This window comes from Suillus subaureus, assembly GCF_016647635.1.
Source record: "Suillus subaureus strain MN1 chromosome Unknown BJ212scaffold_25, whole genome shotgun sequence".
Lineage (NCBI taxonomy): Eukaryota > Fungi > Basidiomycota > Agaricomycetes > Boletales > Suillaceae > Suillus > Suillus subaureus.
In genome coordinates, this window is record NW_024538581.1 from 642,175 (window position 1) to 669,662 (window position 27,488).

At 48.4% G+C, this 27,488-nt stretch overlaps 11 protein-coding genes across 11 annotated transcripts; 6 read left to right on the forward strand and 5 right to left on the reverse strand.

The window, feature by feature from the left end:
- The first annotated feature begins 241 nt into the window (after positions 1-241).
- On the forward strand, positions 242-1,535 carry BJ212DRAFT_442749 (uncharacterized protein). Its single transcript, XM_041343218.1, has 5 exons — positions 242-341; positions 402-443; positions 500-734; positions 789-965; positions 1,020-1,535. Coding segments are annotated over exons 1-5 (657 nt in total). The 5' UTR covers positions 242-339; the 3' UTR covers positions 1,221-1,535.
- Positions 1,536-2,956: 1,421 nt separating this feature from the next.
- Positions 2,957-4,642, forward strand: BJ212DRAFT_1369395 (WD40 repeat-like protein; the record flags this gene model as incomplete). Its single annotated transcript, XM_041336220.1, has 6 exons — positions 2,957-3,079; positions 3,175-3,338; positions 3,388-3,499; positions 3,560-3,673; positions 3,727-4,196; positions 4,252-4,642. The coding sequence occupies 6 exons, from the start codon at positions 2,957-2,959 to the stop codon at positions 4,403-4,405; spliced, it is 1,137 nt and encodes a 378-aa protein (XP_041190990.1). The 3' UTR covers positions 4,406-4,642.
- A 525-nt stretch (positions 4,643-5,167) lies between these two features.
- Positions 5,168-6,213, forward strand: BJ212DRAFT_442883 (uncharacterized protein). Its single transcript, XM_041343219.1, has one exon. It carries the CDS (start codon positions 5,258-5,260, stop codon positions 6,143-6,145), a length of 888 nt encoding a protein of 295 aa, XP_041190991.1. The 5' UTR covers positions 5,168-5,257; the 3' UTR covers positions 6,146-6,213.
- BJ212DRAFT_442920 (uncharacterized protein) lies at positions 6,214-8,173 on the reverse strand. The gene is made up of 5 exons (XM_041343220.1): positions 8,052-8,173; positions 7,576-7,996; positions 7,268-7,526; positions 6,394-7,209; positions 6,214-6,344 (listed from the first exon to the last, which is right to left on the reverse strand). Exons 2-5 carry the CDS (start codon positions 7,848-7,850, stop codon positions 6,282-6,284), a joined length of 1,413 nt encoding a protein of 470 aa, XP_041190992.1. The 5' UTR covers positions 7,851-7,996; positions 8,052-8,173; the 3' UTR covers positions 6,214-6,281.
- Positions 8,174-8,763: 590 nt separating this feature from the next.
- Positions 8,764-9,439, forward strand: BJ212DRAFT_1369401 (PDZ-binding protein). The gene is made up of 4 exons (XM_041336221.1): positions 8,764-8,805; positions 8,856-8,981; positions 9,037-9,103; positions 9,153-9,439. The coding sequence occupies exons 1-4, from the start codon at positions 8,782-8,784 to the stop codon at positions 9,233-9,235; spliced, it is 300 nt and encodes a 99-aa protein (XP_041190993.1). The 5' UTR covers positions 8,764-8,781; the 3' UTR covers positions 9,236-9,439.
- A 781-nt stretch (positions 9,440-10,220) lies between these two features.
- BJ212DRAFT_1301417 (uncharacterized protein) lies at positions 10,221-11,060 on the forward strand (the record flags this gene model as incomplete). Its single annotated transcript, XM_041333123.1, has 4 exons — positions 10,221-10,305; positions 10,369-10,400; positions 10,455-10,627; positions 10,856-11,060. 4 exons carry the CDS (start codon positions 10,221-10,223, stop codon positions 11,058-11,060), a joined length of 495 nt encoding a protein of 164 aa, XP_041190994.1.
- A 257-nt stretch (positions 11,061-11,317) lies between these two features.
- On the reverse strand, positions 11,318-18,743 carry BJ212DRAFT_1369412 (uncharacterized protein). Its single transcript, XM_041336222.1, has 12 exons — positions 18,128-18,743; positions 17,474-18,069; positions 17,293-17,422; positions 15,728-17,243; positions 15,005-15,668; positions 14,361-14,963; positions 13,231-14,313; positions 13,081-13,181; positions 12,842-13,029; positions 12,490-12,791; positions 12,023-12,458; positions 11,318-11,969 (listed from the first exon to the last, which is right to left on the reverse strand). Exons 1-12 carry the CDS (start codon positions 18,691-18,693, stop codon positions 11,555-11,557), a joined length of 6,600 nt encoding a protein of 2,199 aa, XP_041190995.1. The 5' UTR covers positions 18,694-18,743; the 3' UTR covers positions 11,318-11,554.
- Positions 18,744-18,876: 133 nt separating this feature from the next.
- BJ212DRAFT_1369416 (uncharacterized protein) lies at positions 18,877-20,539 on the reverse strand. Its single transcript, XM_041336223.1, has 6 exons — positions 19,771-20,539; positions 19,637-19,715; positions 19,474-19,571; positions 19,399-19,423; positions 19,119-19,341; positions 18,877-19,058 (listed from the first exon to the last, which is right to left on the reverse strand). The coding sequence occupies exons 1-6, from the start codon at positions 20,251-20,253 to the stop codon at positions 19,034-19,036; spliced, it is 933 nt and encodes a 310-aa protein (XP_041190996.1). The 5' UTR covers positions 20,254-20,539; the 3' UTR covers positions 18,877-19,033.
- Positions 20,540-20,653: 114 nt separating this feature from the next.
- BJ212DRAFT_1369420 (DWNN domain-containing protein) lies at positions 20,654-23,018 on the reverse strand. Its single transcript, XM_041336224.1, has 8 exons — positions 22,662-23,018; positions 22,367-22,611; positions 22,191-22,303; positions 21,960-22,093; positions 21,721-21,904; positions 21,322-21,670; positions 20,968-21,269; positions 20,654-20,911 (listed from the first exon to the last, which is right to left on the reverse strand). Exons 1-8 carry the CDS (start codon positions 22,831-22,833, stop codon positions 20,770-20,772), a joined length of 1,641 nt encoding a protein of 546 aa, XP_041190997.1. The 5' UTR covers positions 22,834-23,018; the 3' UTR covers positions 20,654-20,769.
- A 65-nt stretch (positions 23,019-23,083) lies between these two features.
- Positions 23,084-25,077, forward strand: BJ212DRAFT_1369428 (ergosterol biosynthesis ERG4/ERG24). Its single transcript, XM_041336225.1, has 10 exons — positions 23,084-23,246; positions 23,293-23,461; positions 23,512-24,009; positions 24,060-24,106; positions 24,158-24,208; positions 24,256-24,301; positions 24,352-24,461; positions 24,514-24,645; positions 24,699-24,744; positions 24,801-25,077. Exons 1-10 carry the CDS (start codon positions 23,122-23,124, stop codon positions 25,008-25,010), a joined length of 1,434 nt encoding a protein of 477 aa, XP_041190998.1. The 5' UTR covers positions 23,084-23,121; the 3' UTR covers positions 25,011-25,077.
- An 87-nt stretch (positions 25,078-25,164) lies between these two features.
- Positions 25,165-27,272, reverse strand: BJ212DRAFT_1369435 (uncharacterized protein). The gene is made up of 3 exons (XM_041336226.1): positions 26,179-27,272; positions 25,528-26,131; positions 25,165-25,474 (listed from the first exon to the last, which is right to left on the reverse strand). The coding sequence occupies exons 1-3, from the start codon at positions 27,169-27,171 to the stop codon at positions 25,455-25,457; spliced, it is 1,617 nt and encodes a 538-aa protein (XP_041190999.1). The 5' UTR covers positions 27,172-27,272; the 3' UTR covers positions 25,165-25,454.
- Between the last annotated feature and the right edge of the window lie 216 nt (positions 27,273-27,488).

Below are 27,488 nucleotides of genomic sequence, written 5' to 3' on the forward strand. Positions count from 1 at the left end.
CGAACGAGCATGCAAGTCGACGGGAACTTCCGAAGTGTGTCCCCGCCTCCACTTTCTTCCCGTGACTTTCGCTCTTACGCCTGACTGTCGCGCATATACAACTGAACCGTTGAGGTATAGAGGTCTTTGTATTGGCGCGTAAACTGTACGCAGCTCTTCACTTCTTCGACGTACGCTTCCAATTTTCCCCCTCCACGGAATTGGACTACAAGTCAGTGGCCACCACCACGTCCAGACCGATAAAGCTCTTTCAACACTCCGGAAAATTGGACATTCATACCCGCTGAAAATACGCTTCTCCCCCCCACTGCAGTGTCTCATCCCCCCGTCATAAAAGTCATGTGAGTATTTATCGTTAACAGATGTTATTGCTGCTCATTCTATTCGTGCCACTTCCGCAGGGGGTCACCGAGGAAAGATTCTAGTTTAAAAGGCATCAATGAGTGAGTGTCTCTGTCGTCTTCGATCATTCAGATATTCATCCAGTTGCTTTGAGCAGCGGAGATGCGCCTCGCCGAACCGTAGGCGAAGTTGCAAGAGAGAAAAGGCTACGTGATGACCCGATGGCAGAGGTTCTTGGCCCACTTTTTGTCACCTGCAAACGCTGTGGAAATCGTATAAAACTATCCCCGAAGAGTCTGTATGATCCCTTCCATTGGCTGAAACACCGTGAACGTTGTTTGAAGAAACCAGTCGGAAGTGCCCGCGCCACTAGTCGTCCTTTGAAGGAAACGGTGAGTCGCTTTGATAGCCCTATTTAATTTGGTGGAATTCATGTGATTTGTTAGAGCACGGTTGAGAAGAATTCCCCTGCTTCATCGTCTAACACAGACACCGACAATCTCACACCACCTCCTCCTTTGACTCGCAATGACGATCGACGGGGAATTCCTGTCATTTTAAAAGAAAGCTCGTCTTCGCCTGACCCGGAGGATGTGGTCGTCGACACCTCGCCGAAAGTTGTTGTACGTGAATTTATTTTTTGTTACGCGGGGGAGGGTCTAAACACAAGTCCTTAGGACTTGCCTCTGGTAGACCATGGGCACTGGCAATCTTGGTCGTGGTCCGATTTGAGACCTCCAGCCTGGCTGATAGATACCAATCCCATGCATGAAGACGACGGGGATGATGACGAGCCTCCTCGAGTAACCATAATAGAGCGCGGCTCAACTCCGACTCTCTCTCTCCAGCCGGGCACACATCCTCAAGACCACTCCTAAGATCATATACCGTTGTTGTATTGCATCTATCTGTCATAAGTGTTCTCATTCTTGCTCTGTTGTCTCCATTTGCATCGCCGGTACTTTACCGTACACATATAACTAGCTACCACATTTGCCCATACCAGCATACCAGAGTAGCCAGCATTAATTTACGCATTCTATGATCCTCACTACTATTATTATGGATAGCACTTTTTATCCAAGTCTAAGTATTTCTTGATATGATTTCGAGGTCTTCTGCGGGTGGCTGGTGAATGCCGCTCTGGAGAAAATAAACTATGGCAGAATCTTGATTTGCTCGAGAACCCCTAGATAATTATCAGTATATATTTTTTCCGGTACATGACTATCTCACAGGATGGCTCGCACTACGTCTCGCAACACCAGGGAACTTGATATCTCGAGTTTCTCCACACCTGGAAGTTCGTCAGCCCTCGTTGGCCCTACATTCAGCAACATGACTGGTTTTCGCAGCTTTAATGCATGCTTTACCAGCCTTGGGGCACATTGTCATCAGTGCCATAGTTACTTCACGATGACCGGCAATTACAAGCACCTGAATGCGGAATACGTCGCCAGCGTGGTGCCAAGGACGAAAACCCTTTCAGACTGTTCAACATCATGAAGCCTGCGTTGGGATTACTACTCCGACATTGGGTAAACAAAAAACGACCAACTTACGAGCGGTCCTTGATCCGACTTGGTATCGATTCACCAAAGAAAATCACCTCTGGTTTGTACTACTTGCATCAGAGACCTAGGAGACATGGCAATCACGCTGCCTCTTACAAAAGAGCTCTGTTGACCTTCCAACGTACATTGCGGACACTCTGGGACCACGAAATCAGCATAAGAAACGCCTTCCAATTCCACCTTCGAGAACGATCAACCATCAAAATTGGTCTGCGAACGACGGACGAACATCACCATCAGGATTCGTGCGTGGTTTTTGCCCGGTCTTCTCTAAATTGTCGACGAATGCCTTCCATTGCGGATTAGAAGCAGAAAGCCAATCTTGAAACGTGTCTCTAGGGACTACATGACCGTACTTGCAATGTACTCGCTGCAAGCAAGACGATTGGTTTATTATTCGCGAAAACACCAGAAAGCGAACGCGTCCAAAACGGCTTAGAAACGTACATGGAGGGTTCCGTGCAGTTCAATTATTTGCTTTTGGATATGGTCTGGCTCCCAAAGGTGTGCAATCGCCTTGTGATGTAACCCGTCTACATTTTGCGTTATGAGGCGAGGTATGTATGATGCATATTGGAGTGCAGCAATTGCATAGTGGCTAGTATTAGGCAGAGCGTCCCGGACAGGGGGGTAGCCCAAGTATGAGCGAAGCCTATAAAACATCAACCTGGCGGACTGACTACATGATTTGATCTCATACCAATATCGCTGCCTGTTGGGTAGTCAGCTCAGAAACTGTGTAACATAACGGGGATTAATCAACTTGCCTGAAAGCAAAACCCTTTTCACTCTGGTCAGTTAGTTCGTGATACTAGGGCGCTCGTCAATGGGAAGGGTTCTGTGCCTAAAGCAAAGCGCGCACAAAAATTGGTCTATGTCATAATCAAACTAATGTGGTTCCTGGCTTCGCATGACGAACTCACCGATAATTGGGGTTCATATATCTGCCGTCTTTTCCCCGATATGCTCTGATCCCCGAAGCAACACTAACACCCGCGCCAGTAAGTAGCGTCACTTTTCCTGGCGCAAGGAAGTCTGCGATGCGTTCAACCGCCGCAGCTGGTGAAATTGTTCTTTTTGGCCCCCCAGAGCCGCTGATAATGGTTGGTACTGAAACACGCATGATGTCAGTTGTTCAAGTTGGTCTCTTGCGGGAATCCGAAGTAACCGTAATAGCCGGATGAGATATACAAGAATATACAACTTGTTTCTTGATTACCAAAATGAATCTGCTCGACCACCTCCTGCTGTGCTGCAGACGCCAGGATTTGCCCATTACTCTGTGGCATGGTCCCCTTTTCACAATTCTCGCATCGCACTCGCCTCAGCTGCCAATTTCGGTCTTGTGGGTAATGGTCGCCTACACATGGTATCGCTGATTCCAGGAGTCGGTGGCTCACCTGCGGTGAAACTTGATAAACAGTCTGTCTGTCGACTCGACTAATAAGCCGGTGCTTATCTTTCTATCAAGATACGAGACCCAGGACGGCATATACGACGTTGCATGGTCAGAAATTCACGAGAATCAACTGGTTACAGGCTCGGGAGATGGAGCGCTGAAGCTATGGGATGTATTGCTAAATGTATGCCGATATCAACTCATTTTCAGATCTGAGCGAATCAAAATCGTTTTTCGTGCCTAGGACTTTCCAATACGCTCTTGGCATGAGCACAGTCGTGAAGTTTTCTCCGTCGATTGGTCGAATATCAAGAAAGACACGTTCGCGTCCTCCTCATGGGATGGAAATGTCAAACTGGTAGCTATATGAATGTCTCGCACTGAATTCAACTTAGAGGGATTATTTTGTAGTGGACACCAGAAATGCCTCGTTCAGTGACAACACTGCATGCACACCTGTCATGCGTGTACCAGGCTCTATTCTCTCCTCATCAACCAGATATCCTCGCTACATGTTCAACGGATGGAACCATGAAAATATTTGATCTTCGTTCCCCCGCTTATGCCACTGGCCCCACCACAAATTCCTTCACGCACCCCTTGTCTGCTGCAGTCTTGACCGTCCCTGCATCTGGCACTGAGTTGCTCACCCTTGATTGGAATAAGTATCGACCTTTTGTGCTGGCAACCGCTGGCGTTGACAAGATGGTGAAGGTGTGGGATTGTCGGATGATTCAGAGCGCCAACCCGAGTGCTCAGACAATTGGTGGGGTTTGCGAGATTCAGCTTCCAGGTCATGAATATGCAGTACGAAAAGTCCAATGGAGTCCTCACCACCCAGACATTTTGGCTACAGCCAGCTACGACATGACATGTAGGATGTATGTGAATTTCTGCAACAGGTCGTGCATATCTAAGTGGTATGGGTTTATGTAGATGGTCGTCCAACCCATCCGCAGGGGGTTCCAATCTCCTTCAGGTCCATGATCCTCATACGGAGTTTGCGGCTGGTTGTAGTTGGTCCCTCTACGACGAAGGGTTAATTGCAAGTTGTGGATGGGATGGGAAACTAATTGTATTCCGTGCTTAAACGAGCATTGTCGCTTCTATGTTGTGCCTTCATACCACTGTGACTGCACGCGGAATTTTCTGCGGGAGACGGTGGGATAATTTCTATTGCAATGTACTGAAAAGCTTTGTGGTGTATTTGACATCCTTAAAAACTCACACTCACGTGTTGGGGCTTGATGTGCGACACATGTCCCAAGTACTCTCCTCAGCTTATTGTTGATGAGTCTACCTAATGTGTCATGCCACGGTATGTGTATTCACACAATTTTAAGTTTGCGTGCTACTAGGCGGTATGTCATCTTCTGGGTATACGCGCAAGACCTATAACTGACTAGCCTCGAATATCCGATTTTTTTTCCCGCCGAACAAATCCTCCATATCAGGCGTAACAATTCACCTCGCTCGGTCCGATCATAGTGCGAGTTACGCAAGGCTACATGACCTCCATATTGTGCGATTTTTTTTCTCTTCTTGTATTCGAATATTGGCATCAGTCCGACATGCATCTATGATGTCATGTTTTATTGTAGGAATATTAGTTCATGGTGTTACGGCAGCCTGCCCAGAACGGTTTAGCAGGACACCCACACGATGGACTTATCGATGCAGTTTCTGCGACTACTGGTGCTGGTGATCAGTACTCGGTGATCTTATCCTATGTACATACAAACATGAACATAACCATTACATCTTCGCTGTAGGATTTTTCAGAGAAAACGGTTGGATAGGGGCTAATTATACACTTTCACATTGTTTGCCTTTGAGTCGTCGATGGTAGAGTCCCGACCAACGTGTGGTGACATCGGTATGAGACTTAATTCACAAAGATCTTGAACTGCTTCATTCTTTTTATCTTCAGATTGATAATTCAATGCAGAATCTTTCAACAAATGTTACGCAAGGGTATTATTCGCGTAACACCAAAATCTGGGAGATCATAGAGGATGATCCTGAGGATATCATGTCTGCTTCTCTCCAGACTCTTTACGACCATGTCCCAGTATTTCACTCCACCCCCGGATCGATATTTACTTACACGATAAAACGTGACGGAGGAGGCTCAGCATTAAGACAGATCACCCTCCAGATACCAGACACACAAGCAAGCAATTGGTCTTTGCATGCCTCATCCATCTGGCAATCCTCCCTTCATATTGCGGATCACATTGAATATCTGCAGTTAGATCGCTTCAGCGATCGAAAGATATTGCGTGTTCTAGAGCTAGGCGCCGGCGCTGGGTTGCCTTCGATCATGATCGCACGGACTACGCCAAATGCTGTTGTTGTAGCCAGTGATTATCCGGACGAAAACCTCATATGCACACTATCTGATAACGTTCGTCGCAATAATGCTTCAGAACGCTGCCGGACTGTCCCTTACGCTTGGGGCAGCGATATATCCCCACTCCTCACACCCGCCCAGCAGAACTCTGAAGGTTCTGCGCTCTTTGATATCATCGTCGCAGCTGATACGCTGTGGAATCCTGAGACCCACGTTCAGTTTATCAACACGCTTTGCATGTGTCTCGATCGCAGCCCAGACGCTCGCGTACATCTCGTCGCTGGTCTACACACGGGAAGATACACCCTTCAATCATTCATGAATGCTGTTGTGATGCACAAACTTCAAGTAGAAAGAGTGATAGAGAGCGAAGTTATAGATGGCATTCAAAGGCCATGGGATGTCACACGCGCCGAGAGTGAGGATGAAAGGGAGAGACGAAAGTGGGTAGTCTGGATGGTCCTGAAATGGGCATAAAATAACGAGATTCACAATGTAAAGTACAATCTAGTCGTGTCTAAACTCAATACTATGAGTACAGCTGGTCATTAATAGGAGATATTAGTGTCGATAAGAGCATAATCGCTAAGTAACAGGTTATCATTAAGGTACGTTAGGAGCATGCTGGAGTGTCTCCGAAGGTCAGAACACGGATGATAGTTTGACCCTCGTGCTCCTGTGACAGATTTCAGGGGCCAGTAAAATTAGAAGGCAGGAATACGTACGTTGTATAAGATCACCGCATCTTCTGTGGCGTCAACCCAAGTGATGCTTTGTACTTGAGTGGTGCTCGTTCTGATAAACTCGGCTGCGCCAGCCTTGAAGATTTTACTGGCAGTAGCCCATTTCTCATTCCACGACCAAGCAGGCGACCGCGGTGCGATCGATCGCAGACACTCTGCCGCATAGTCATTAAAGTCGAGCACGTGAAGACGACTTCGGGAATCGGCCACACAGTTCTCCTCGCCGACGCTCTGGAAAAACACTAGTTTTCTCCCCACAACCTTGAAGGCATGCGCTTCCGAATCGTCTGGCAAATGAATCACCGTACAGCGGTTCCGCCATTCCTCCCATGACAGAGTCTTATCGCCAAGACTAGGTGGCTGAAAGAGCGATTCCTTCATCACCAATGCCACTTTCTTGGAGCATCCTGCTGGTATTGAATGAGAGGGGAATTCGACGAGGATAACAGTCGCCCGCTGAGACGGATCAGAGTGGAACAAAGTTCCCGTCGGAGGAGTAACGTTGGGCTTGAGAGACGTGTTGGGGCAAATTTGCAGAAACGATATTGCCTTCCACGATTCTGGTAAATCATATGATATTACCTGGGCTGACCTAAATCGTCTACCATCTGGTATATGGTGTACTGTGATTTGAGGGGAGCGCTTTTCACGTTCATGAAGGTACAACCCGTCCGGATTTCGTTCCCAGGTGGAAGCAGCAGATTCTCCACTATCATCGTCCTCGTCCTCGTCAGGATGGGATAGCACCATCAAACACGATTCACTGAGGATATCGAACGAGAGGATGTCACCATTGAACTGTCAATCTCACAATTTAGAACATGATTGGCCCTTATGGACTAGGGAAACACATTACCCGTTGCTGTTGGTCAATACCAGTGTGCCAGTTGACTAGAACAAGTTCCGTTGTTCCTTCACCTTCTTCAACTCCAAGACGTACCGACAAACCGACCATTATTCCATAGATCTGGATCCGCTCAACGGAAATGCGGTGACCTGGAGGCAAAGTGCCCCACCAGTCCGTCTGAAATTGAAAACGCAGGTTTTGAGCCTGCGGGTGTTGCTGGCATGTCCACATATCAAGAAAGTGAAGTGAAGCAGTTATGGGTCCATCCCTAGCGTGTTGGTCAGCATGATCAGAGACGCCAGCCATGATTATCTTACTGTGAAGGAAAATGAAGTTCTGCAAGCACCAAAAGATTCTGAACAGCATCGATGGCGACCTTGCGGATCTCGAAAGGTAAATTAAATTTACAATATTGTAATTTATCAACCGGCGGTGTCCTGTACGAGCGCAGCTCATAGATATGAAGCGACCACTGGAATAACCCGTGGTAAGAGCTTTCGCTAGCGTGATAGAGAAATCTTCCGGAAACGCCAACGATCGTTGGCGTCGAATACGGAGCTTGTCCTCTGAGGTCCAGTTTAATGTCAACCATCCATTCCTGTGGCGGAGGAGCGGGTCCAGCCGCGCGCGTGGTGAATAAGAGCCTGAAATTCCGTCCTTCATACCGGACAAAGCAAGTTCGTATCGATATAGCAACGTCGAATAATTTGCGACGATGCTATGTATATATCGAGAACTCTATTAATGAAACGTTAAGCAGATGCACATTGACTAGCAACTTCGGCAATCATACCTTGCAGAAGTGTAGCAGTGAGATAGGATCGAGCTCTTCTAAAATGATTAAAAGGAGCTCCCTAGAGAGGCTAAAGAGGGCCATGACCAGCACACTGACAATGGACGTGGTGTTCGTGGCCATCCTGTTCTTCGTCTTTATAGTGCAAAGCCGCCCTGAGGCGCTTGACGCTGGTGACCAAAAGACAAAAGCATCGGGGCACACAGTGTATTTCGTTGAGAAGGGTTCAAGCGGCAAGTCAAAAGAAATATTATTGACGCAAAGCGGCATGAGTACGTAGAACGAAGCTATCGTCCGGACGATGACGACCACATCCTCGGGAGATAACTGCCTTGTCCGTTCAAACAAATTAGAAGCTGCGGGACCGAATCGACTTTTGTAACGCTCGCCATGTCAACCATTGAGTGGAGGTGTCATCGTTGTAATATTGTCAAGGTTTATCATAGCTATTGACAATAGCGAAGTTAGCTAGAACGGGAAAGAAAAACGGTATTAGTAACCTTGGAAGTTTCGAACACTTATTATTTCGGCCTATCGTGGGATGGCAGTCTAGCGACGCAGCCTACCTTGGTGGATTCAGAACCAGTACTCTTGGCAGGCTGGTCCCTGTTGGTCCTTGATCTATGTATGCTTGTAAAGGAGGTCACAACAAACGAATGTGATTACTAATGTGTTACTAATCAACCTATCCTTTGCTGTCTTGGTCACCTGTACAACGACTCGGACATCCATGGTCTGCAAGAAGTGTGAATCAGTGTGTCACTGTTAATTTTCCTGAATGCGCATCTCACTGATTTTCCTTAGAAACTGTCCAAGGTTGCCGCTCCAGATCCGTTCACCTCCACATCTCAAAGCGTAAAGGATGGGTCACGAAGAGTAGGCGAGAACAAGCTACTAAGCCGACCTGGGAGCTCGAAAAACAGATTTCAGGTGAGTGAGTCATGACTCCCCCTTAACATGCACTTAGCAAGGAAATGGTTGCTAGCCGTATCAAAGCAAATGCAAGGATTGTAAGCAGCCGGTAACGCAAAATAAAGCCAAGTACTGCCATGGTGAGTATTGCGGCACTACCAAGCAAACTAAAAGCTCATTCCGTCCTAGGCTGTGCGTATAAGAAAGGTCTCTGCTCTATCTGCGGCAAACAAATATTGGATACAACCGGGTATGTGATGTCTAGCAAGTAATCGAAACCTGGTGTGTTGTACAACAAGATACCACTGTAATATGATATTTAACAAGAATGTCGCACCCGTGTTTGAAACGTGAGCGCAAGGATTAATTCATGACTATCAAGGAGGTGCTAGCTATCATGATTCATGCACAGTCTTCCCTGTGTGCTTCTCGTGTGGGGTCGGTCGCAATCGACGCTTGGCTTCAGAGTCCAGGTGAACCTAACTGATTGCTTCCAGTAAATATGATCACTATTATAGTATTCGGCTCGACGAAGCCGATGACGCAAGAGGACCCCGCTAGAACGAATCAGTAACATTGTTGCACGTTCAAGCTATACACCACCATACTGCGGATTTTATTCTAGAACTTCGTGCTTATACCACTAAACGTTTGGTCTAGCACAATTAAGAAGGGTCAGTTATGAGCTTCACCTGTCTTGTGATCCTAGGAAACCTGATTGTCAATAGCATTTCAATTGCCCTACATAGGCTACATCTACCCAGAGTCCAGATCTCTTGTATATAAAAGGTATGGAAGTCGGAGTAACTGCGCCGATGAAGGGTTTCATGCTTATGTACTGTACGTGTTGCAGGCTGGGCGAGCTGGCAGCCATTTTTGGTTATACCCGGGATCAAGACGTACATTTCTCGAGATAGGTTAATGTAAGCCGTGAGATGCCGAGGGGGGACTCGCGAGTCGGTGCAGTACAACTTGTTTTTGGCGCGGTATCGAACGGACTGCGAAAGCGTGTCCGATCTATACAGTTGCAGTTTCAAAATATCGATACATGCTCAACAAGGTTCTCCCTTTTTTGACTGTGACGCTCTCAACCACGTTTTCTGCAATACCACGAGTTGTCAGGGTGTCCAAACTCATGTATTCCGTGACCCAGTGCCCGTGAACCCTCAAAAGACGTCTTTGCTTGCTAGACTTGCGTCAACGCCCCTCTCAAGTTTGTTCTCTTCATCTCGTCTCCTTTGCGCGACACTAGCAGCCATGCAACCAGGAATTTACAAATTCATAAACCGCCAGAGCGGTACAGCAATGGACCTGGCCAAAGACGACTACGCGCATGTTGTCGGTGAGTGCTTTCCAAATGGCTCCTGACTTTGAAACAACTCACCTTCAAACCTGTCGAATACAGGCTCTCCACCTTGTGATGATTTCATCCAAAAGGTAATTGTGTCTTTCTGTTTTACATCCTGAGTAATATAATCAATGTGAAACCAGTGGGAAGTAGCACCTCTGGGAGCAGGATACACCATCCGAAATATCCAAACCGGTACCTACATCTCTGTGCGGGGAGGAGTTCATGGCGGTGCTGCCGTCTCAGCCGGACTGTTTCCTACAGCATGGCAACTTAACACCGTGAAAGTGGATGACGAAAATGCTAAAATGATTGAGTACGTCCCTGTCTAGCGCATATCTCAGACTCGCCTTGACCGTTCCGAGTTAGAATACACTGGCCCCTTACAGGATGGATGTTTGATCTGCACCTTGGACTCTCAGCTCCTGGAACAAAGGTGCAGGTCATACTCTTGATCGGCGTCGACATTTTAGCTCATGTTCTTGCCTTGTTCCAGATTCACCTGTTCGACCATCAACTAAATGCGGTAGAGCATCGATTGTAGATTGTGGAAGCCGGTTTTCATTCAACACATCTACCACTCCGCTTTGCCGGAGCGTGCTGGTGAAGACGACGAAACATCAAGCACCACTACTATCGATGCTGCTGATGTGCCAGAAGGAGGCGAGCTTGTCTTGGTTACGACCACTACTACAAGAACGGTGGTCACAAAGGTGCCGAAACCGTGGAGTAAAGGTCCTAGGGCTTAGGCAGGGCGAGAGCCTGGTCAGTAGAGACAATGTACATGTTTGTAGTCGCAGCAACTCTGTCCGAGTCCGGCCTGGGTAGCCCAGTCCAACGGTTGTTGGTGGAGAAGATACTAGCATAGTTGTATGTCGAAAATATCTTCCTATGTCACAATTAGCTCTTCATCCATTGTAATATTATAATAATATTGATGCAGAGAGCCTCGTGTGGAACGTGACCTAATGGATGTCCTGCCATCCTCATTCACTATGGACCAACTGAGGTGCGTGCATCCATTGTAGTTACTTCCATGTTTCAGATACATAACTTCAAGTAGGTTCATCCTTTCGGTTGTTAGTACGTAAGTTTATTGTACACAAATGTAACATTCTTGACGTCTATATTTCTGTATGCTAAATGGTAAGTATATCTATCCTATATGCTAGTGGTGTGCCAGTACGTCGATGAACTGTACCCAAGTTGCGTGGGTTTCATATATGCAATGCGTTACCATGCTCTAGACTTTCACCTTGGTCCTCTCCTCGAATATTTCAACATCGATCGTGTCCGTCGTTATGAACCGGTGAATGCTGACATGCTTGATCTGCCCATACCTCCTCAAACGTCCAATTGCCTGCGTCTCGCAAGCGTCATATATCTCCTGGCTCTGGGCAAGGAGAGGGGAAAGAAAGATTCCATGGTTGGCAACCGTTAAGTTCGCACCGCTAGCGCTCTCGTCCATGACGTTCAATAGAAGCACGCGTTCTTTACTGTCGTTCTGGAACTGCTCCAAGTTCTTGCTTTTCTGGGTTGCAGAGCCGTTTATTTCTAAGAACTCGATCTTGTGCATCTTCAGTGCATGAGCGACTTTTGCCATGAGATCAGGGAACTGGACGAAGATGAGAACCCGTTCATTTTTCGGGATTTGGTTCCTGGGGCCAGAGACCGTTAGTATGATCGCGAGAGCATAACAAGGACCACGTACTTCACAAGGTCTACAACCATCTCCAATTTCTTCCCGTAGTGCTTGCCGCGTCCATCGCGAGCTTCGTCATCAACTCCCAGAGTTTGTCCCTTGACGATGTTGAGAGCACGGGCAGCAGCATTGCATTGACCAGAGGGATGGTAAACGCATTCCTCTCGATCAGCAGCTTCCTTAACACAACTCATGCAGCCTGTGTGGCCGCATGAAGACAGCACAGCAACTTCATCCATGGGTATCTCGCTGCGCTCGCATGCTGGACATGAGACGATAGGAGGAGTGTCTCTTTGCTTCTGCAGGTCGCGCACAACGGTGAAGTAACGGAGGGACCGGACGCGTCCAACGAGTTCCTTCGTGAGCTTACGGATAATGTGCGTTTGCTCACGATGTTCCCATACAGCCTCCTTCGTTTTCTCCGCCAGGTTCATGTCGCCTTTGGCTTTGTTCTTCCAGTACGTCGAAGACAGAACCTGGGACTTCAGCCTCTGTGAGAAGATCCCGAATAGTCTCCGTAGCGTCATGGTCGCCGACGCCGCCTTCATCTCTAGAAACACGGGCGTACTCCTGGAACATGCTCTCTTCTGGGAGCTTGCCAATAGATTTCTCTTTCTTGACGGCCTTCTGGAGCTCCTTCAGTAGTTCTTTCTTACAGGCCTCCAGCTGCTCGGTCCGCTCTTTGACGATGATCTCGCAAGCCTTCATGGCATTCTCCTTGTCTTTGGTTTCAAGGTCGAAATGAGAGCAACGCTTTAAAAGGGCTTCCTCTGCGGTCCTGAAAGTGAATGTCAAGCAGTAGTTTCAGCAGAACATGTTTGTTCTTACTTGCTCTCGCCAAGTGCAATGTTGAGGCGCTTCTCTCGGTCACTCTCCGACTTCCTCGTGCGTTTGGCAACCATATCGATGGCGCGAAGGTGATGTTCTAATTCCAAGTAGATCGCTCGTTCTGCGGCAGGCAAAACGACTTTGATGATTTTGAACGTGCATGGTATCTCATCAATTTCTGCGATATTCTAAAATGCCAATTGAGTTCAATTACAACGATCATGAGGGATGTATCTGACCTGCCGCACGAACATGTCAAGGAACAATTGGCCGAGACTGTGACGATGTGCATGCCACTCCTGCGTGTGTACCTCACGGAATGAGTGGAACTCTTCAACCTCTGCGATAACAGTCAGCACACCCCGTTTGTCTGGTCTTTGAAATCTTACTCGTCTGTTCTCGGATGCGTTTCTTGATCATCGCTGACTTGCCCTCACCACTATCATCAATACCCAGATGAATGTTCAGATGTGCAGCAATAGTCTTCACAGAGCCGAAATCGTGAATCGGCGGGGTACCAGATAGCACCCAGCGTCGGTCGCCAGTTAGTTTGGTGACCATGGAGTGCACCTTTCCACTCAGGTAGGTATACTCGTCGACGACGATTCGTGAGAAGTGGAATACTTCCAGGGGTGGGGCGCGGGCTTGTGTCCAGTCTTTCTTGACTGCAGTGGTTTCGAGTTTCCAAGGGTCGGTATCCTCTCGCCGCTTCTGCTTTTTGGCGGGTTTGTCGTCAGAAGCTGTGGTCTTGCGCTTTTTGGAGGTTTTAGAAGACACAGGAGATGAAGGTGGACCATCGACGTCCATACTGTCGGTATCTTCGCCAGAGCTCTTGGTTGGATTCTTGGTTGCCTTCTTCTTCGGGGCTGCTTTGAGACCATATTGCCTACTCTTACCCTTACTACCTTTCTTCCCGACATCATCCCCATCGCTCATCTCTGCGTCAGACGAAACTCCGACCGAGTGTCCATCTTCAGATGACGAGGTTGGCGGGGGTGATGGTTTCAGTGACGGCTTAGTGAGAAGTCGTTTGGGTTTTGACGACTTTTTGGTGTAAACATTATCGGTGTCTGAAATGTCTTCGACGGATTCACCATCCGCATGATCATCGTCGAGATCTTCATCTTCATAATCACTGCCTTTATCACCTTCTGACTCATCATCTGAATCGATTACTATGACTTTCTTGGAAACCTTGCGTTGGAGTCGTTTTCGTGGGCGTGGTGAGTCCGAATTCTCGGCGTCCGAAGTCTTCGGGGCGATCGTTTGCATCTTCTTTTTAGGCACTGTGATGACAACTTCGCAAATTTTGCCAGATGAGGTGGGTTTGGCAGAGAATATCTCTCTCTCTGACGAAGAATCGCTGTTCTCGACCTTGACTTGAGATGACTTCCCTTTGCTTACAGCTTCCTGATAGGCCTTCCCCTTGAGACGCTTTGGCGCAACAAATAGTTGCGCCTCCAACTCTTCCTCTATTCCTGGCAGTCAGCTACATTAAGCACAAAGGTACTAAACATACCGCGTTTTCGAACGTCTCGGATGTTTGCCATGACACTAGCGGAACCTTCAGTTTTCAGTCGTTCGACTTGACTCCGTAGGGCTTGCAGCGTGAGATCAACGCGTACATTGAAGTAACGTCCATCTTGAGTAGGTAGGGTGCCTCCAGCAGCGAAGGCTTCCAAGTTGGCAAGATATACTGAGCTCTGGAACAGATTGGAGGCGACAATGACTAGGTCCGCATCCTGAACATCTTCGATGGTGAGGTTGTTGATCTGTGCGGCAGTGGAAATCTCCACAATATTCTTGAATCGGTTGCGTGCAAATTTCTGTGCTTCTGAGCGCCATTGTCTTGTGAGATGAGGAGGAACGATGACCAATGTGGCTTGAACCGGAACCTTGCCAATGATATCGCCTTTCTCCTTGAACTCCTTCTTTACACTCTTCGCTGTACAGTCAATAAGCCCCAGAGTAATTGCCGTCTTCCCATAACCGACTTGGTCTGCCAAAACACCACCTCGAATGTGCACAGGCCGCTGTGCCCGGCCTTCTGCTCGCCACCCCAGAGGCTCTAGGATGGCTTCTGATATCTCTTCCTCAATGAAGGGTTCGGAATCTTCTGCTTCTCGAGCGATCATCCAAGTGAGAGAGCGGAGCTGTTCAGACGCAAAGGGAGTTTGTCCTCATCAAAGTTTGGAGGCTGCGAATGCTCTGAGTCGGACTTGTTACTGAGGAGTCTGAAAGGAGGGTTTTGTATCTTTACGGAAGAAGCGAAATCGGTATCCAATCGCCAGCTTAGCACCGGTCGCTCTGAGCGATTCGCAGTAGGGAGTCGTGATAAAGCCCTGTGCAAGATAGAAGCAATGTTGAGCCCTACTTTCACAACGCCGACTTGGTTATCCATCTTCAATTGCGTAACGAAGGGACTCGGACGAAGCTTGAGGTCCCTCTCATACTGCCCGGCCTCCTGGCTGTCTTCAATAGCAGCTATTTTCTTGGCATTCTTGGTCCACTTGACAGCGGGAGGGGTGGGAGCACAACGTTGGCAGTGGAACAAGTCATTTGGGACTTCGACAGTCTGCCAATGACCGAAATTGTCATCCACATGTCGTATACGCTCCAGCAACCAAGCCAAGGCCTTGAAAGTGCCACGCTCGTGAACCTTATCGACTTCTCTCCAATTACCACGAGGCCACTCTGGACCCGCATCTTCAGGAAGAGGTACGGTGCATGTTAGAAGAGCATTGGCACTTGCGCATGCGTCAGTCGTAACGCTGGCTTCAAGGCTGCCTCCAGGCACAGCAAAAGACGCGTTTCCAAGCTCGAGGGGCTATAATTCGAGATGAGACAAAATTGGGGAGCAGGTAGGTTGTGTTAACATCGACTTACTTGAACCTTGACCAGCTCCGAGTCCATCCAGTGAAGAGGGACATGACATTTGACACGCTGTTCCCCCCGGACATCCGACTGCCTCCATGAAGGGTCGAGCTTACTGATTATGGGGCGGAACTCTCCAAAATCATATCGCCGCGTACTTGTCGTAAAGACGAATGCATCTTCCGCGGGATTTCCGCATCTTGTTGGATCCAGCATCATGAAAAGTGGCGGCAAAGAGGCATCATCATCACTAGGCAGTTTTTTGTGTAAAGCACCGTTGGCTGTCCCACACTTGTCGAGGAGAACATACACTCCGGAAATATCGCGATCAAAATGAGATATTTGAGATTCGGGAATGGCGATATGAAGCTGTGAGTGCACCTCCTTGTCCTTGAACTCGTCGTCTAGTAAGCCAAGACGAGCTTCCCAAGAAGGAACCGTGCCGGCGCTGCCCTCGATAGTAATTGCCACCTCACGTGCAACAGGAAGAGCAAACTGCCAAGATCCCTGCAGAAGATCCCCATCGCATCTGAATCTCGCGACGGGCATCTGGAGTAAACGGCGGATCTCTGCATTCGCAGGCTCATTATCACTTGGCTTCGCGTAAAGGCGCCACTCGGTTTGTCTAGGTTCGAGGTATAACTCGAAAATAGCGTGAGGTGATTGGTAGACAGCAGACCAAATCTCTTGGCGCTTAGGTTCGACAAAACGGAGCTCTGAATCAGTTGCCCTCAACACAGCTGAGGACCAGCTGTTCCAGCGTTTTTCCGGGATTGTGACGCCTGAAGTTTCTCTAAGACTGTCAAGAAGCCTCTTATCGACACCAGTAAGAGAGATACACATAGGCAGAGTAGATTTCAGCCCCCGCACAAATGCCGAAGGACTGAGACGTGACAACTGCATGACATCAAGAGGCTCGAAATTGTGCTCGGGACGGCCTGCACATTTCTTGCAAGATGACGAGCCGCAATCTACGCAACGCAAGAGGTCGCGCGTCGTGACGTCCTTGCGACCCTCGCATTGACAAAGACGGACACTCCTCTGTGCGTCCTCCAAAATACGGGTAATCGAGTCCGTTTGTGTGGCAGCCAGATCTAACGGTCTCTCCACAAGATCCTGGTATCCTTTGATGCGTTCTTCAGGACCGACGGTGGCAGAGAGGCTGAGGTCAACATTCATAGCATGGTCGTTGTTCTTGTGACCGATATCCTTCTTCATCTCGTACGTCTCCGTGTCGTTACCGGCCTTGAGTAATTTCTGACCAGCGACTAAAGCCGAGAGTATGCATGCACCAACAACAGTAGATGACATGGCATTTCCTGCAAGGTCAGCCAACTCGTCTTGACTTTCCCTCGTCAGAAGCAATTTATCAATGGGAAGCCCCTGCATGGCCAATGCCTCAACACCAACCATGGGCCCACCGCGATTGGTGATGTATGGAATCATGGACGGGGTCAGACAAGGGCATATGCCGCTCTTGCTCGATCCGGTTGAGCGATCGACATTTTGCGAGAGGTTCCACACGAGACTGTCAGTCAATTAGTCACTTAATGACATATACGAGATACGCTACGAACGTCTTGTATGACGGGTCAACACCAATTTTCGCAGAGCGAAGCAGACTGATATCCATTAGGTCCCAGACTCGTTCTACCTGTCGTATTCCCCAATCTTGCCACGCAAAATCGGGCAGTCTGCAAGTACCGCCTGTTACAATGTCAACAAGCGTGGAAACCACAAAACCTAATAGGTGCTTACCTTCCTCCCAACTCGTTAGCGGTCGTTTCTGCCCCAACTTTTCATCTAACCTAGCGCGTGCGTGGCGTGATTCACATCTGGTCCAGTCAGTGCGTCCAGCTCGAGGTTCCGAGCCACCGGCGTCTTGAACAAGTAATTGCCTTGCTTGGTAAATACGAGAATCGTCAGAAGGAAGGAGAAACGCGTCCAGTGTTGATGAAGCGGGCCGCCTCAACTTGTTCATCACTAAGTCCTTCCATTTTGCAGGTATGCCCGACCCTCTCTTGTCAACGGCAAGCAGATACTTCCGCATCCGAGTATGCGGGATATAATATTGCTTTGTATCCACCTTGATGTGTTCCGCGCTGTACCCCTGCTTCTCAAAATACTCTTTCACCCTGTCCCACGGCGCTGAGCAAACATTTTCCAGGATGACTAATGGGGGTCGGTGGTTTGTGACCCAGGACATCATGCCATGGAAAGTGCGACCAGATTCTCCTCCGCCATCGATGGTCTTCTTCTCATTATTGAGGTTAGAGTAGTCAACGCAGGATGTGCCTGCGACAAGAAGATCGGCGTCTCCCGGAACAGTAGCTAATGATCCATAGGCTGTTGTTCTAAATAACATAGGCTCGTTCAGTGGATTGAACAATGATAAGTATAGGGACAACACACGCTTGAGGGTCTCCCAGTTCGCACACATCTCTAAACAGTAGTGGCGGTTGGAAATTGCGTTCGATGTATGCTTGCTTGAATGGTTCGATCTCACAAGAAAATACGTGCTCAAATTCAAGAGGAATTTCATGCTGCTCAAGCATAACCTGGCCAATGAGATCGAGAGCAAGCAGAGGTGATTCTGTGCCAGAACACATCGTAGCCACGCGTAGCTTTCGACCTCTGATGTGCTCGGCGACACCTTTGATTTCTGGAAGACGAGACACCAGGTCACTGAACATGGCGGGAGTTTCGTAGATGGGTGGTAAAGTGGACGACTCGATTTTACCGTCTGTCTTTGCAGAATGAGCAGGGAAATCATCATCAGATGCTTCTTCGTCATCATCCTTGACTTTCTCCTTCTTAACCTTCTTTCTAGATGCTTTCTTTACAGCGGCCTGAGGTTTTCCGCTGTCAGATGATGTCTCCTCTGTGGCAACTTCATCGGCAGATTCCTTGCGCTCCTTCTTCCCGCCAAAGAAGGAGGTGATGGCCTTCTGCTTGGTACCAGCTTTGGCCTTGACCATGATTGAAAAAATGTGATGGAGGAAAGAGAAAGCGAACACGTTGATTCAATATGACAAACGCGTCGCGTCACGTTACGAACGCGTTCCGTAACACTCGTGACACCGTGACAGACTTACTGACCTCGGACCGAAGTCCGCTGTCTTGAAAATAACCAACTTTACTACTACTAATGACCAGCAGGAGTGAATTTGAGGCAATCCCTCGTGAGTAGCCTATGTAACAATGTCCACAACGAAAATGACATTCGGTGCAATGCAACTCAACAACAAACAAAAATTGGTACACCAACACAGAGAGGGCTACGACTGACTAAGAGGTCACGAAGAAATGTCCACATCATCAGACGGGAGATAGCTTCCGTTGACTACGGAATTGTCACAGGGTCAGCGAAGAAAATATGATCGAATGCTTGAGTAGTACACACCCATCTCCATTCCCAAGCAACTGTTCAAAACTGGACCGGAGCTCATCCACTCTTTTATCGAACCCATTCTCAGCAGTTCCGTATGTGTGGGCGTGATCTAGCTGGAACGCTCTGCAGTCTCGTAGAAATTGGTCAAGGTCTTTCACCCGGGTGATTGAAAGCTCTGGTTCGCTTGAACCACGCATACGAGCGAGGTATGATGCGACTAGAGTAGCGAGCGCCCCTGAAACGAGTTAAACAATCAGCGATATGGAATACCATTATCATACATGTCGCTTGCCAAGTATTACGGTCATGACGGCGGTCTACGATAATTCATCAGTTGAAGACATAACAAGTTCCTCAGGTTGTTCACCTGTTTTCCAACTGCGACAGCAGACAAACCAGTAGTCAGACTGCCTAAAAGAACCTGCAGGCCGATGGCAATGTTTAATGCATAGCCTATCCGCGTCGCTGAAGGTACAATTAGGCAACCAAATCTATTTCAACTCGAACAGGCAAGGAATGTAAAAATGCACCTTTGGCTGCGTACTTGGCTCTTTCATGTTCAGCTGCGTCGATAGTTGGCTGTAGGCGCTCTCCGACGGTGCGGTTGGGCTGGAAGATAGAGAATTGAGGATATGTCACTTAGAAAAGAGTGATTCAAGCTCGCCTGCAAGGTAGCCTTGGGAACCAAGTCAGTTGGGAGACTGGGATACCCCTGTGCCAACAAAGTCGCCCTCCTAGGAAGGAAATCTCTACCCCTACTCGTTCCACGCGCGAGGTGGTCAAATTCTCCCGAAGAGGTTGGAGCACCGTGCCTTGAGCACCTAGCAGGATACGGGCCATCTGTGTTCGACGATAAATGCCTTTCTAATGTCTGAAGAGCAGGGTCTGAAGTAGATCTTGTTGCCGGAGGCGTGGGGTCCACCTGCGAACTAGAGCCAGCGCCAGTCTCTACGGCTTGCGTGTGCTCGACGTACGAGATAGGTCTAGCGGGCACAAGTGTAACAGTAGACTCGGATGTAGATTTCGCGATTTGTCCATGCGCTAACGTAGCAGTCTCTGTCGTAGACTCTTCGGCAGCTTCGCAAGCTGGAGAACTTGAATCCATCAGGGTCACAGGGACAACAGAACTTCTGGTCGCTGGATCCATAGTGAACCGTGTAAAATGAACCACCTAGCTCTCGTAGTACTTAGCAGTAGAGCCGGGTGCTAGCATTGAGCTCTGGCTCGCACCCGGCACGTTGTGGATTGGAATGCATTGTGCATGGAACTCAAACTGCCACGGAAATTAGATTGGTGACTTGTCTGTTTGGCTTGCCTCGTGATAGCCTGAGACGGAATGGTCAAGAGAGTCTAGGGTGCTCGGAAATGGACAGGCTTCGCTCCCGAGACTTGCAGTCATAGAGTACTCGAGTTAAAGTCGTGCTAGTCAAAGGTCTAACTTAGTGTTAATACTAATAGCACCCGCGCTATAAACAGTCACGGACCAGAATTCCGATACCGCCATAAGCTGCTAGTGGCCATATAATACTCGCTTGTCCAAAAAAAAATCAGGATGAAATAATTATATTTTGTCAATGTTCGTGTATACATGCAAAGTGCGACAGATTAGCTATTTGCGTAGCCTACGAATGCAGTCCCCTCTCCATCGAGGGAGACGTTTGAATTACTCCCAATACCTTGGCATTTTGTGTTCACTTTCACCAGTGACATCTAAGAAATCCGAGGGACGATCCCGCTTCAAGTTCCGGCGACGATTGTTGACGGGCAACCGTTGATAAGCAGAGTCATGGCCAGCGGGTTGTTGGCTCGGGAACTGATTAGTCCACTGCTGACCTTGCATTCCGTAGGCCATGGGATTGACGTTTGCTGTTGCTGTTGCTGTTGCTGCTGTTGCTGCTGTTGCTGCTGCTGAAGACTGGTCGCAACAGCGAGGGTTGCGGCAATGGCCTGAGCTTGTTGCAATTGCATCTGGAGTTGCTGATACTTGATTTCTGTGGTCTGCCGCACTTGATTTGGTAGGGATGGATTCTGAAGCATGATTGATATTTGAGAAATTTGAGCTTGAAGGGACGGGATGTTGTCAACGATCATTTGGGGCATATCCATGCTAGGTTGCTGATCTGAGTAGAAGTCGTCGTTTATAGAGTTGTCCACATCAGTGACCTATCCGAAATAAGTTCATTTCCTAAACACAACATCTGAACAGTAACCATACCTGGCCGTTAGAAAGGAAATGTGCGGAGCTCTCTTCACTTTCTTTTCTGCTCTCTTCCATAACCTTATCGATATAATCAGCGACCCTCGTTCGCATTGGCTTATCCATGACAACTTTGTCAAGTGAAGCTATCTTCTTGCCACACTTGGGGCAGGTAAAATCGCGCTCAAGTAAGTGTGTCTGGATACATTCCTCGCAATATGAAGTACCACAGCAAGGCGTCTTGACAGCGTCACGGAATAATCTGTTGTCTACAGGACAGGCAAGGGAAGCATCGGTAGGAGGGCGTTCCCGAACGTCAGCAGCAGTCAAACCCTTCGGACGAGATAATTGCTTCTGCCAAGAAGCCCTGCTGTCGAGTTAACATGCATCCTGTCATAGAACGAACCAAAAACCCACAAGTCAGGCTGGGCAACGACATAACCACCTTCTGGTGTGACCATCACACCTTGGGTGATCTCACCCTTGTTCGGATTTTCAACAGCTTTCAGGAAACTTCGTGGAATACCAGTAGTCCTTTTGATTCGAGGCTTGTTGTCGAACTCACGATCGCTATTCGTAGGACAATCTTGTATCCAATGACCTGCGAGAGGTTTACGTGTGAGATGGCTGAAGTCCACAATTGCGCAACAACCGACCTTTCTGCCCACATCGGTAACATACATAGCTAGGAGGTAACGGACGTTCTGGTTGGGGACGTTGGTGAGGAGTAAATGGCTTCCCACCACGACTAGTAGATGTTCCCCTGGGGTTGTTATATATGGGCACGGCGCTGTTTACACCCAATGAATGGGCACAAGAAAAACAAAATCACGTTCATGAGACTCGTTCTACTACTAAGACAAAAAGCGCGATGACGCGATACCAACTGAGACATCTTTTCCTGGGTTTCCTCCCAGTTAGCAGTCTGGGCCTGGAACATAGCAGCCATCGCGGCTGCCTCGTCGTCCTTTGTGACGGCGTTTTTAGGAATAGAGGTTGGCTGCATTGAGCGTAAGACTCGCTCTCGAGCGAGGTGAGTATGTTTCATATGACAACTACGCACGCCAGCTGATTTTGGTGTAGGAGATGATTCCTCTTTGATATCAAAGCGCTTTGACATCGCACCCTTGTGCCATAAAACACCACTTCCACCAGGTCTCTGGATAACATCAGAAGTAGGAGTATGTGTACCACCGTTGGTACCACTAAGGTACATGGCTGCCTTGCCCTTTCCTGGGCGCGATGAAGGGAGACGCTTCACAATGACAGACGAAGAACGAGGGATGATCTGAGAATCATCTTTATACTCTGAAATGCGCATGAAGTCTCAGATGTGGGATGATGCGTTTACTACGCACCTTGCTGCGCCGAAGCATCATATACATATAAGTCGAAGTCATTTGCCTTACCCAAGTTATTGGCCAATATAATATCTTTTTTCAGGTCAAAAACGGAGATCCCGGTGCCGTCAAAGGTCACCCGAGACTCATCCTTCTGGGACTTGAACTTGTAGAAAACTGAAGAAGCCATGAAGAGGCAAAGAATGGATTGTTGGACAGCTGCTACGATATACACAACAATGAAATCAACGCCAAACCGACCAACACGTTGACTACAGACAGATGAAGCGGGCACACGTCGTCTGGTCTCGCCTGAGTAGAAGATGATGAGCGTTTACACGAGAAACGTGGCTGACGGGGTGATCAAAAACAAAGTTCAAACGGAGATTAAAGTTATGACTAACTCCGCGAATTTACTATTTTAGTCATCAACTTTCTGTCTCGTTCCACTTTGGTATACAGGTTGATACTTTGCAAAATGGTTCAGTCTCACGGGGGTACAGGGAACGAGTTGAGACAGCGCAATGTTGACGCGTCTGCAAAGCCACTGACAACCACAGATGAGGGCCGCAAAGTGGACCAATTACTCGACGAGCATCAGACGTAAGTTTTGCCTCAGTCGCGTATATTTCATATTCACGTCTGTTAGGTATGAATTTGGTGGACCTGCAGGAGTGACTGCAATGATGGTCGGCTTCCCCATGCTCATGTATTATCTCTGGATCTGCTTGTGGTTTTATGACGGTAAACTTGTGTACCCCGCATCATCCGAGGACATTGTTCCGTTCCTTGGGAGGATGTGGGCACATATTCGCGACGTATGTACTCGCAATGGTTTGGGCTTCTTCCTGACCTCAACTGGTTACAGGACGCAAGCCCCAATGCATACGCTTGGAAAGTCTATACCGGTCTTGTGGTTTATCAGCTCTTCCTAGCATTAGTCATGCCAGGGTACAAACAAGAAGGTCTTCCTGTACCTTCTCTTGGGTACAAGACCCTCATGTATAACTGCAATGCGCTCTACTCTCTCTACGCAACCATGCTAACTGCTGCTGCTCTGCACTACTACCATATTTTCCGTCTCACCGAAATTATCGACAATTATGGCCACATCATGTCCGTCGCCATGATCTACGGTTTCGCTGTGTCCTTCGGCATGTATTTCATTACAGTTGCAGCCGGGAACGAGATCCGCATGTCTGGGAACTTGATCTATGACGTCTTCATGGGTGCTTGTTTGAACCCCCGTATCGGCTCTGTTGATCTGAAGATGTGGGCCGAGGTCCGGATTCCTTGGGTAATCGTTTTCTTCTTGGCCGTGTCCGGAGGTTGCCACCAGTATGAACAGTATGGTTATGTCACCCCCGTGCGTCCTTTTTTGGAGCTTCAGTCACGCAATAGCCTACAATCACGCAGAACATGGCATTCATGATCCTTGCAACATGGCTCTACCTTAATGCATGGTGTGTCTCAACGTGAGAATTCGGAATTCGCGTTCCTGACTCCATCTTCAGCGCGAAGGGCGAAGAGTGTATCCCCCAAACGTGGGATATGTATCACGAGAAGTGGGTAGTAATCCTTACGCTCGTTTATCTGATTGTCATTTTCTTAGATGGGGCTTCATGGTCATCTTCTGGAACTTTGCTGGCGTTCCCTTCGTACGCAACTCCTAGCACGTTTCAACTTTTGCTGATCTGTAGCTTTGTAGACATATGTATACTCTGTGGTATACATGGCATCGCACCATCCCTCTAACTATCAATTCTCTACACCTACATACGTCATTCTTTTCGTCATTCTACTGACAGCATACTGCATGTACGACTTTACGATTTTGTTTTCCTCACTTAGCTGACATTCATCCTCATAGTTGGGATACCTCAATGTCACAAAAGAGTCGCTTCAAAATGCAAACACAGGGCATCACAACTTTCCGCAACACATTCCCGCAACTTCCGGGGGGGACCCTCAAGAATCCCGAGTTTATCCAGACAGCGCATGGGCAAGTCTTTCGGCGATTTTCAACTTATCAACTCTCTTACCCTGCAATTTCAGAAACCGCCTTCTCATCAGTGGCTGGTGGAGATACTCTCGCAAACCTGTAGGCTAGATCCATCATAATGTGTTCGGTTTACTAACCTCGTTGCTCTTCGTCAGAACTATGTTGCTGACTGGACCATGAGCTTCTGCTGGGGTGCTGTTATTGGAAGTGCAACCATCATCCCTTACTTCTACTCCGTTTTCTTCATCACAGTACTCATCCATCGCTGCGGACGTGACTTTGAACGTTGCTCAATCAAGTACGGTAAAGACTGGGAGCATTATTGTTCCGTTGTTAAATACAAATTTATACCCGGGATCTACTAATCTAGCAAGCTTTCGTCCATTGATACCTGTTTCTAATTTAATACCTTGGATACCACGAATATTTTTGGAGCTGTTCGTTGTGAAAACCGACAACATTCGATGATAAATAGATGTCAATGCATGAGATACTTGAATCAGACCATTAACATTGACGTTCTTTTCCAATACAAATGAAATTAAAATATGCACTACCGCGCGCGGCCGCGACCCTCCCTGTTTTTGGTACTTATCTAAGGAATAAAATAATGAAAGCTGTACAAGGCTATAACCCCAACCATACTGTCGATCCCACCTATTTTTGTTGTTTTGACCTGTCTGCTATCTCCTGAGAAGAAGAGAAGAAAAAAAGAAAAAAAAAAGAAATAATGCTTGTCGTTCTCTCAGAAGAGAAGAGAAAGAAAATCAGAGAGAACGTTCAAAAGAAAAGAAAAAGATGAGATTGTGTCAAAGATGAAATAGCGACCCTGAACTTCAGATAAGCAGAGACGTTCGAAGAGGAATAGAGATGATCACTTACAGGTTTGTCCCACAGCGATGCCGTCCGATTTCGCCACGTCATCGGAAAGGACTGAAATCTTGAAGGGATCCACATTGCGACGTCGAGGTTGAATGTCCGGAGGACCACGAATGGGACTAGGAGCGTACATGCGGACCACTGACAGCACCGAGTAGAGGGTAGCTAAGCCATTGCCCTCCCCTTTTACGTTCTCGCTCGGTTCCAAAAGTAAGTCCACGCCACCATCACCAAAGGTTGACGCCGTGGAGACATCAAAGGTGTCACTGGGAAGATCTGGTGGGGACGGCTTAGAGACAGGAGGATTCTCTGGTGGGCACGAAAGCATCCCACGGGCGTGCTGTGAAGTGACGCCATCGACCTTGCGAACGGAGGTGGGTGGCAAAGAGGAAGTGCTGGTAACGGCAACAGGAGGCTGCGCTTTCTCATTCTTCACGATCTCTTGAGTGACGAGTGGGGATCCTTGATGTAATACTTGACGAGGTCCGTTTCGCGACAAGCGCTTGCTGAGGCTTCGAAAAATGGTGCCTTGAGCCTTCGGTGGGGTACTGTGGCCCAGCTCGATGTTCTCCTGAGCTTCTTGGGATGCAATCTCCATTGACTGGAGCTTGAAAATATAAGCGCAAACTACGAAAGGCGTAGATGTTTGCGTACCTTGCGCTCCATGATCGCCTGTGCATTGTTCGCAAGGTCCAGTTGAATATGCACCTTCTGGAGCGTAGTACGTTGCTCTGCGAAATCCCTATTGAGAGTCTCGATCAAGTTGGCCTGCTCCGCATTCTCCCTGAAGAGCATGAGCATTTCATCCACATGATCTCTGTGGTTCTGCGCCGACTGTGTGCGTTCAAGCTTGAGCTGCTCTTCGACCTCTAGAAGTTGTTCGTGTTCTGCCTCATAACGTTCCTTGGCTCGAGAAGCTGATGCGGTAGCGTCCTCGAGTTGGGTCTCAAGTTCCCAGATTTGTTGCTGTGAGCGTGCCTTTTCCTGCTGGTGTTCAGCGATAAGTGCGTCATGCTCGGAGAGTAGACGCTGAGCTTGCAATTCTACGCTGTTAAGCAAGAAAGCATTCGAGTTCGCCATTCGAGTGCTGCGCTTGAGCTCGCGAGAGAGTGTATCACGTTCCGAAGTAAGAGCAGCGATTTGATCCTGATACACTGCAAACTCCGCCTGGTGGCCATAGCAAGCTTGGGAAGGACGCTGTTCATCTTTCTTGCGACGAGCATCCTTCATTTCAGAAATGGTCGTCTGTGTCCTGGCTCCACACTTTCGCAGATCTGCCAATAAGCCTCGAATATCCCGGAACGCCGTGAACTCCTGGTGGCCGTCACAGGCTTGGGAGGGTTGGGGTTCATCCTTCTTGCGACGAACGTCCTTCAGTTCCGAAATTGTAGCAAGTGTCCTGTCTCGCGCATCTGCCAGTACGTTTCGAATCTTGCGATGTGGCGCTAGATTTGGCTCCGAAGCGAAGGGATCGTCGTCCTTCAAGTTGCGGCGCTCGGATGCACCACGAGCAACATTGCGTTGTCGCTTGGCTGGGTTTTCCCGTCGCTCTGGCTCCTGCTTTGTCGTTGAGTTCATTTTGACAGCCAATACTGGCTCCGTTGACTGAGGTTGCGACTGGTGTTCCGCGATGGCTTGGACCTCCATCACCCAGCCTTTGGAACCAGTGTCCGCTTGAGATGCGCTTTCGAGATTTCTGGCACCGGTCTTGTGAGTGACAGTCTCAACCACAGGATTGGAGACTTCCGAGCTCTCCAGAAGCCCGACGTGTTCGTCCTGGTCGAAGAGCTTTGACTGGAGCTTGATGCCCCGAGCACCGTGTCGCATATTCAGCTCGTTCATGTCGCGCAACTTGGAGTCGTAGGACTGGATAGTCTCGGACATCTCGGACTGCATCGCTTTGCGGTCAAGGTTGAACTGTTCTTGAACAGCACGGCTATGGCGTTGCACCTTATCGAGGGCCT

What these genes read in the sequence shown, in the direction of transcription:
- BJ212DRAFT_442749 (XM_041343218.1), top strand. An exon ending in AGTTTAAAAGGCATCAATGA is followed by an intron (nt 444 to 499) that starts GTGAGTGTCTCT and finishes TGCTTTGAGCAG; the next exon opens with CGGAGATGCGCCTCGCCGAA. An exon ending in GTCGTCCTTTGAAGGAAACG is followed by an intron (nt 735 to 788) that starts GTGAGTCGCTTT and finishes GTGATTTGTTAG; the next exon opens with AGCACGGTTGAGAAGAATTC.
- BJ212DRAFT_442883 (XM_041343219.1), top strand. Translation starts at nt 5,258, where the DNA reads ATGCAGAATCTTTCAACAAATGTTACGCAAGGGTATTATTCGCGTAAC.
- BJ212DRAFT_442920 (XM_041343220.1), bottom strand. Translation starts at nt 7,850, where the DNA reads ATGGTTGACATTAAACTGGACCTCAGAGGACAAGCTCCGTATTCGACG. An exon ending in GTATTGACCAACAGCAACGG is followed by an intron (nt 7,210 to 7,267) that starts GTAATGTGTTTC and finishes TGAGATTGACAG; the next exon opens with TTCAATGGTGACATCCTCTC. An exon ending in ATGCGGTGATCTTATACAAC is followed by an intron (nt 6,345 to 6,393) that starts GTACGTATTCCT and finishes AATCTGTCACAG; the next exon opens with GAGCACGAGGGTCAAACTAT.
- BJ212DRAFT_1369401 (XM_041336221.1), top strand. Translation starts at nt 8,782, where the DNA reads ATGGTCTGCAAGAAGTGTGAATCA. An exon ending in TCTGCAAGAAGTGTGAATCA is followed by an intron (nt 8,806 to 8,855) that starts GTGTGTCACTGT and finishes GATTTTCCTTAG; the next exon opens with AAACTGTCCAAGGTTGCCGC. An exon ending in TAAAGCCAAGTACTGCCATG is followed by an intron (nt 9,104 to 9,152) that starts GTGAGTATTGCG and finishes ATTCCGTCCTAG; the next exon opens with GCTGTGCGTATAAGAAAGGT.
- BJ212DRAFT_1369412 (XM_041336222.1), bottom strand. Translation starts at nt 18,693, where the DNA reads ATGGTCAAGGCCAAAGCTGGTACCAAGCAGAAGGCCATCACCTCCTTC. An exon ending in GCTAACGAGTTGGGAGGAAG is followed by an intron (nt 17,423 to 17,473) that starts GTAAGCACCTAT and finishes ACATTGTAACAG; the next exon opens with GCGGTACTTGCAGACTGCCC. An exon ending in CCGAGACGTTCGAAAACGCG is followed by an intron (nt 14,314 to 14,360) that starts GTATGTTTAGTA and finishes TGCCAGGAATAG; the next exon opens with AGGAAGAGTTGGAGGCGCAA.
- BJ212DRAFT_1369416 (XM_041336223.1), bottom strand. Translation starts at nt 20,253, where the DNA reads ATGGATCCAGCGACCAGAAGTTCTGTTGTCCCTGTGACCCTGATGGAT. An exon ending in TTCCCAAGGCTACCTTGCAG is followed by an intron (nt 19,716 to 19,770) that starts GCGAGCTTGAAT and finishes TCTATCTTCCAG; the next exon opens with CCCAACCGCACCGTCGGAGA. An exon ending in CTGTCGCAGTTGGAAAACAG is followed by an intron (nt 19,424 to 19,473) that starts GTGAACAACCTG and finishes GAATTATCGTAG; the next exon opens with ACCGCCGTCATGACCGTAAT.
- BJ212DRAFT_1369420 (XM_041336224.1), bottom strand. Translation starts at nt 22,833, where the DNA reads ATGGCTTCTTCAGTTTTCTACAAGTTCAAGTCCCAGAAGGATGAGTCT. An exon ending in CTACACCAAAATCAGCTGGC is followed by an intron (nt 22,304 to 22,366) that starts GTGCGTAGTTGT and finishes CGCTCAATGCAG; the next exon opens with CCAACCTCTATTCCTAAAAA. An exon ending in TTACCGATGTGGGCAGAAAG is followed by an intron (nt 21,905 to 21,959) that starts GTCGGTTGTTGC and finishes AACCTCTCGCAG; the next exon opens with GTCATTGGATACAAGATTGT.
- BJ212DRAFT_1369428 (XM_041336225.1), top strand. Translation starts at nt 23,122, where the DNA reads ATGGTTCAGTCTCACGGGGGTACAGGGAACGAGTTGAGACAGCGCAAT. An exon ending in TGTGGGCACATATTCGCGAC is followed by an intron (nt 23,462 to 23,511) that starts GTATGTACTCGC and finishes AACTGGTTACAG; the next exon opens with GACGCAAGCCCCAATGCATA. An exon ending in TGGGATATGTATCACGAGAA is followed by an intron (nt 24,209 to 24,255) that starts GTGGGTAGTAAT and finishes TCATTTTCTTAG; the next exon opens with ATGGGGCTTCATGGTCATCT.
- BJ212DRAFT_1369435 (XM_041336226.1), bottom strand. Translation starts at nt 27,171, where the DNA reads ATGGAGGTCCAAGCCATCGCGGAACACCAGTCGCAACCTCAGTCAACG. An exon ending in AGGCGATCATGGAGCGCAAG is followed by an intron (nt 26,132 to 26,178) that starts GTACGCAAACAT and finishes TATATTTTCAAG; the next exon opens with CTCCAGTCAATGGAGATTGC. An exon ending in CATCGCTGTGGGACAAACCT is followed by an intron (nt 25,475 to 25,527) that starts GTAAGTGATCAT and finishes TCTGAAGTTCAG; the next exon opens with GGTCGCTATTTCATCTTTGA.